Source organism: Austrofundulus limnaeus, unplaced genomic scaffold (genome assembly GCF_001266775.1).
Source record: "Austrofundulus limnaeus strain Quisiro unplaced genomic scaffold, Austrofundulus_limnaeus-1.0 Scaffold306, whole genome shotgun sequence".
Classification (NCBI taxonomy): Eukaryota; Metazoa; Chordata; class Actinopteri; order Cyprinodontiformes; family Rivulidae; genus Austrofundulus; species Austrofundulus limnaeus.
The window spans coordinates 365,063-372,179 of NW_013952708.1; the positions used below are offsets into that span (position 1 = coordinate 365,063).

The 7,117-nt window shown below is 41.9% G+C and overlaps 1 protein-coding gene across 1 annotated transcript in view; it reads right to left on the reverse strand.

The window, feature by feature from the left end:
* Nucleotides 1-7,117, reverse strand: part of LOC106527037 (transcription initiation factor TFIID subunit 4) — a gene marked incomplete at its 3' end in the record, with an annotated part of 61,692 nt that overhangs the window by 21,241 nt on the left and 33,334 nt on the right. The window contains 2 exon segments of the mRNA XM_014021796.1: nucleotides 3,568-3,682; nucleotides 4,723-4,798. Coding sequence (XP_013877250.1) covers nucleotides 3,568-3,682; nucleotides 4,723-4,798 — 191 coding nt within the window.

Consider the following 7,117-nt stretch of genomic DNA (forward strand, 5'->3'; position numbering starts at 1 on the left):
GGCTTTGACCTCAGGTGGTCAAAGGTCAACCAGTGGCGAGATGAGGTGAGGTGAAATGGGCGTAAACACTACATTGGTGAATGCCACAAATTCTCCTAAATCACTCGTACGCACAACTTAAGAACAAATCTGTGCGTACGAACGGTTCTTGCATGAGGCCCAATGAAACTGAAACTCCTGTCATTTTAGTGTGGGAGGTTTCATGGCTAAATTGGGCCAGCCTGGTGGTCAATCTTCTTTAACTGCACATTAAGAGCAGAGTGAGAAGGTTTAATTAGCAGGGTAAGAGCACAGTTTTGCTCTAAATATTGCAATGCACACAACATTATGGGTGACATACCAGAGTTCAAATGAGGACAAATTGTTGGTGCACGTCTTGCAGGTGCATCTGGGACCAAGACAGCAAGTCTTTGTGATGTATCAAGAGCCACAGTATCCAGKGTAATGTCAGCATACCACCAAGAAGGATGAACCACATCCAACAGGATTAACTGTGGACGCCAGAGGAAGCTGTCTGAAAGGGACGTTATTGTTTAAAACCAGGTGTTTCAGTTTCATTTGTCTAACCCCTGTATGTATTTGTGCATTTATTATAAGTCATATCATCACTGCAATATTAAGCTCAGTTATCACGTATTGCAGGTTTTCCCGATATCATGCAGCCCTAATTTATTATTTATGTGTCTATCTTGAATGGCACCATTCTCTTAAAGGATTTTTGAACATCTTCATTGTGGCACAGCATCCAGTTCAAACATGATCTAATTTTACATCTACTGCGTTCCCAAGTCCACAGGTTTATTTCTCTGACTGAGACAAATTTATTCATAAATGTCTTTTTCACAAATTAGCCTCATCACATAGCAAAACACAACCCCACAAACGATGTAACCACAGGAGCACAACCATGGAGAGGAGCTGGTAAACTGTTAAATAACTTGGCAAGAATAACTGCTCGACCAAAACTTTTCTCCTAGCCTTGAATCTTTGCGCCTCTCCCCGTTCAGCTTGTTAATGCACRCGAGCAGTTGTCCGCCCCGCTGGATGGAGTTGGACTTGCGGGGACTGAGGCTGAGCTTGGCGGTTGGCAAAAGGCTGAGGGCCCCGGCTGGCTCGCCAGTGATTACAGCGGATGTTGAGTGTTTACAGAGAGAGGATGAGGGGAGGAGAGGGAGGAAGGGGGGCACAAAGACAGCTGCTTTCACTCTGCACTGTAAACCACACACACACAGAGAGAGAGAGAGGCACACACAAACACAAACACAAGCACTTACACAGAAGGCTGTAGCTACATTGGAAACCCCACAAGCCCTGCAGTGTGTGTTTGTGCTACAGCTGGCCCGCTGGGACCAGCGGATCAGAGTGACAGTTACACACACATCAGACTGCAGCTGAACACAATGCAGCCTGGCTGGAGGAGAGGCTGGTGATGCTGACTGACCAGCCATGAGTTTAATCGTTTTTTGGTCTTTACTGTCAACGTGAGTGGTTAATATTAGATTAAATACTAAATAAATAAAAAGCATTTTTAGGTCACTTTCACACATTTGATTTTAATCTGCATTTTTTTTGCTACACTACTAGTACTTTCATTTTTATAACTATGAAAGCACATGATGTGATGGTTTAAACACAGTCTCCTTTGGATAAGTTCTGAAGATAATCAGATGAATCATACTGTAACACTGCTCTGTTGTAGGATATTTATATACGCAGAACAGCAAAAATGAACAGCTTAGATGAGACTTAACGCCCAGATAAAAAGGCAAAAACGACACGCTTTTTTCAAACGTATTGCACCTCTAATTTAGAATCAACAACCTGAATTGCATATCTGTAAACAATGGAAATGCAGCCATCTGAAACAACTGATTAGCATAAAACATTTAATTTCATGACTTTTGTGAACACGCAACCTGCAGATGGACATCAGCTTACATCACATTTCTGTTGTAGTTTCACACTTGGTGTCTCAAACTTTCATGACACAAAAACTCTGAATCATGACGACTTTGATCAATGTGACGATCTGATTTATTCAACATCATTTCTCTCTGACTTTAGAATTCAAATCATGCGTTCACTGTTTTTTTTCTTTTTTTTAAACAAAAATAAATCATGTATTTGTGCTTCTCTCGCTCCTTAAAACAAAGTGTTGACCCAAAGCTACGTTTCCATCATTTTAGTTTGAGCTGAATTGATCAACCTTGCAGGCGGATCGTTTTTAGGCTTCCAGGGCGGGCTGAAGGCGCGCTGATGTGTTAGATTTATAACACAGGACAAAATGAGAGCATCACTGCAAAACAAACTGCAGCACAGTAATTGTTTTATCTCAGTTATATATTTTTTTTTTACCTGGAATTGTTGGATGAAAAACTTGTGATTGGAAATTAAATCTGATTAACTGCACAGCAACAGCTGTAATACAGCTTGATACATCCAACTTAAAGATAAACTGTAACCTCAACCATGTTTAACAAGTTTGTGTTGATTGATGAGAAGAAAATAGTAAATGCAAGATAAATATTTAGATGAAAATAAGAGCTATTTTAAGGAAAATCATAATGTGTAAACTTTAATCCCACACAAATCCAACTAAATTAAATTAAAATATGCTCTCTGATGTCATGACATGTTTCTTTTAGGACACTGGTGTCGTGCATTATTGGGTTTATGATGAAACSAGTGTGTTTGTGTGTGATGGGCCACTGTGATCACCGCAGGGAAGAAAAGGTTGTCAGTAACAAGCGAGCCTGACAGCTTAATTACCAACGCAGCTAAAGATTTATTGGTTTATCAATCAGAGCCTGGGGCCCCTGCCTTTCCCCTCAGGAGACAGCAGCTATTACTATGAACCCGTTAGCCCATATGACCCAGACTCTCCTTGCCCTGGCCCAGTCACAGAGGGGTCACCCTAAACCTCCCGTTCCTGTCAACCAAGCCACAGATATTCATGACTTCTCAGATTATAAGCATATGTGTGCACCCGAGCAGGAACACAGGCACAATAGACAGATTGTAAACATATAGGTACAAACTAAACGCTGCACAAATGCAAAAAACATGCAAAGACTCACACACATCACAGAGCACAAGGGCCACCATGTGGGCGAGGAATCTTTTTGCGTTTCGAGACAAAAGCCCAGCAGAAGCAGAGGCAAGACCAGAAAGAAACAAGAGAGCCAAGCTGCGGGCACAATGCTGCACATCTGATTAAACCAAAAGGTATTTTCAGAGCCGCATTGTGAAATTCCAACCATCTGGGTACAATTATCTTTTTTTCTAAATTAGGATTTAGCTCATTTGCAACACCGTCGATGACATGTGACACTGACACAAGGAGGGCAAGTGTGAGGGTGATCTATTGGTAGGATGCTCWGAGGTGGGCGCAGAAAGAAAGGACCACCAATCATCCAGCCGGCCAGGCAGGCAGCCAGCTCAGATAAACACTCGTAGCCTTAGCTGAGAGTGTAGCCTGTAGTCATGGAGAACCTGCTTAGAGAAATGCTGCCCTCATGTGGCGGCAGCTCAGAACGGCACGCTCTCTCCTGGCAAAAGAGGTTGTACCTGAAAGAGCCTCCTCCTGGGTCGTTGAGCTTGTTTTTCTGATTCCCAGAAATCTGAACAGGCAGGCACATCGGACTTTTGCCTGTTTGTATGATGGCTCCCTTTCCCATTGTGCCTGTGAAGGAGAGGGGACAAAAAAAGAAGAAAACATTAAATAAAAAGAAAAGAAGTAATGTTATAATTGAAGTGTCCCCGTCTATCTGCATCAGATATCCTCCAGTCTAATGACCACCTTCAGCTGTCTCTACTACCCTTACAGGGGAAGACTTTTTTTTTTTTCTTGGGGGGGGGGAGACAGTACTGTTGCTCTCCCCAGGTTGGTTGCAGCGAGCGTCGCTCTGTCAATATCACTGCGCTTCACCGGCTCTCCTTACACTCCTAAACCGCATCCTGCTCCGAGACACGTTTTCCAGAGAGGCACAGGGACTGCCAGAGTGAATTTAAACTTGATTTTAACAGGCATGTTCTTAGCCAAGAGGCGCAGAAAAGTATTTTTAGAACTATCCCCGCATTCCAATTTATGGGCATAAAACAACTTACAGATCTTTCACTGCAGGCAAACTCGGGGAAGGGGGTAGATCAAATTTGTATGCACCTCCGATTGTAGGTACACACACACACTTGTGCAAAATCAGGTACAAACACATACACACGTTTTACACACACACACACATAGCACTTGAGAGCACACAGTCCTCTTAGGGGAGCATTATACTCGGTTGGTGTTAGGGCGATATTTGTGGGCTTCTGTGGGAAGAGTGTTTGTGAATCAGTGTGAGTAAGCAACCACGCAAATGTTTGAGAAGGCTCTATAACCAGACGAGGGGGGAAAAAACACCTGTTCTCTCTATGGCTCCTGCCTGTTTACACATCTTCCAGCAGAGGRAACACAACAGTTTCACTAATCTCATGTTTAATCTATTTTGCTGGGGTTTTTCTTCTTTGTTTTTTCTCTAACAAACAGGCTGAGCGTGGTGGATTTGTTTCATTAAGAAGCCAGCATGAAAAATGTCAAAATTTCCAAACCAGCTTTCATCCTTTGCATGAATATATCAGAGTAGTACACAATGCCTTTTTTTTCTTTTTACCCTGAAAGAAACTAGAAGGCTTGAGCAAGGTCAAATATGATTGGGGAAGTTCAAAACATGTCCTCACCTTGCGGTCTGATTGATTGCGTGATGACCATGGGCATACGAACCTGGCCACTGACAACCCCTCCAGGCTTGACACCCTAGAGAGGAAAAAAACACTTTGTGAAAGTATTTTAAATCAAGACAGAGTTGGAAAAGAGGAAATTGTGAAAAACTTCAAAAGTATAAAATGACATGAATGATAAATTACTCCTTTATTTTACAAGACAAAATATGTTTTAAAGAAAATTACTTTCTCCAATTGTTAGAGCAGTGATAGGCTTAATGAGGCCCCTCATTTTTTTAACTTAAAAAAGCACTCAAAGCAGCTCTTAGAATCTAAGACCTGCTTTAAGATTGCTTTTTAAAGTCGATTACAATTAAAAAGAAAAAAATTGTGTAGGTCTTCTGGACGGGTTCTTCTCTAATGAAACGTTTCGTCTCTCCTCCAAGAGACTTCTTCAGTCTGAGAGTTTCAGGCAAAATTCAGGCTTTTAAGCCCTGCCTCCATGTGACTGATACTCACATCACATGGCTATCGTTGACACCTAATTAACACCTATTGTTAACAGGGGGTGGAGTGATACTGGCAATAGCCGCACTGTAGGAGGGGGACAACTGAAAACGGAGGCCTCCACCTCTGTTTAATGATGGACGGTCTTTCGTCACAAAAATGGCTTCTTTTACTCCTCTCTCAAACCATCGTTCCTCTCTATCAAGAATGAGAACATCCTCATCTCTGAAAGAGTGACCGCTGGCCTGTAAATGAGTGAAAACTGCAGAGTTCTGGCCGTTAGATGTAGCTTTTTTCACTCATTTACAGGCCAGCGGTCACTCTTTCAGAGATGAGGATGTTCTCATTCTTGATACAGAGGAACGTTGGTTTGAGAGAGGAGTAAAAGAAGCCATTTTTGTGAAGAAAGACCGTCCATCATTAAACAGAGGTGGAGGCCTCCGTTTTCAGTTGTCCCCCTCCTACAGCGCGGCTATTGCCAGTATCACTCCACCCCCTGTTAACAATAGGTGTTAATTAGGTGTCAATGATAGCCATGTGATGTGAGTATCAGTCACATGGAGGCAGTGCTTAAAAGCCTGAATTTTGCCTGAAACTCTCAGACTGAAGAAGTCTCTTGGAGGAGAGACGAAACGTTTCATTAGAGAAGAACCCGTCCAGAAGACCTATAAAAAATTTTTCTTTTGATTTTTTTACCTGGATTACTGAGATGCATCAGGACGTCGATTACAATTGTTTTCATTTTGGGAGGTTGACAATCTGTTTACAGAATTTCAAGGCAAACCCTTGTGTTTAGTCTGCTTAGAGATGCTGTTTGCATTTTAATACGTCACCCCTACGACACGTTGCACCAAGCTAAATATGAGAGCATACTGAAGTCACAAGGGCTGCTATCATAGCTGACCTCAAATCATAAGTGCATAAACAACAGAGACTTTTTTCCAGAACCAGAACCTTACAGGAGTCTGAACTTAAGGCTTCTTATACTGCTGCTAAAGTAAGTGTATTTTTGCTTGTTTCATACATTTTGTGTTCATATTTAATAAAGGTTGTTAATGGTTCCACAGACTAATTTCAAGACTAGAGGGGATAAAGCCTTTAGGGTCATGGCCCCCAGGCTGTGGAATGCACTGCCTTGATTCTCTTGAAATTTTCAAAAGCAGCTGAAGACACATTTTTTCAGATTGGCTTTTAATTAATTTTTTTTTTCCAACACATGTAACATTTTTATCGCATGTATGTTTCATTTTATCTATCCTGTTTTATCTCTTGTGTTTTTATGTCTTCTTGTAAAGCACTTTGTGGTTTCTGACCTGTGAAAGATGCTATATCAATAAAGTTTACTAACTTACAAGAGTACCACTTTATACTTGCACTTGAGCATTGATTTAAGTTACTGTATGTTGGTTTAAAAAAGTATAAACRTTTTTAAAAGTGCAGTTTTATTATATTTGGGTAAACATGCTATGTGGCCCTCTGATAGTGTCKACAAAAAATTGTGTCCCTTTCCAGCATTGAAGTTGTCTATCCCTGTGCTAYAGAGCAGAGYTTCTCAAAMTGGGGTCSCAGGACCCCCCTGGRTTCGTGAGCTGTATCTTATTTATTTACCATTACTTAACCAGGCAAGTCCCATTGAGATCTCAGATCTCTTTTTCAGGGAGGCCTGAGATTGAAGGCAACCTATTCTATTGCACATGGTTTTAGGGGTGGGGGAAACCAGAGTACCCGGAGAAAACCCACGCAAGCACGAGAAGAGCAAGCAAACGCCGCACAGAAAGACCCCAGGTCCGAAACAGGGATTGAACCCAAGACTTTCTTGCTGGCGTCGGTGCTAACCACTGAGCCACCGTGCTGCCAAATAATCTAATAAAACTGAACTTAAGCATGAGGGTGAACGATAATTGCC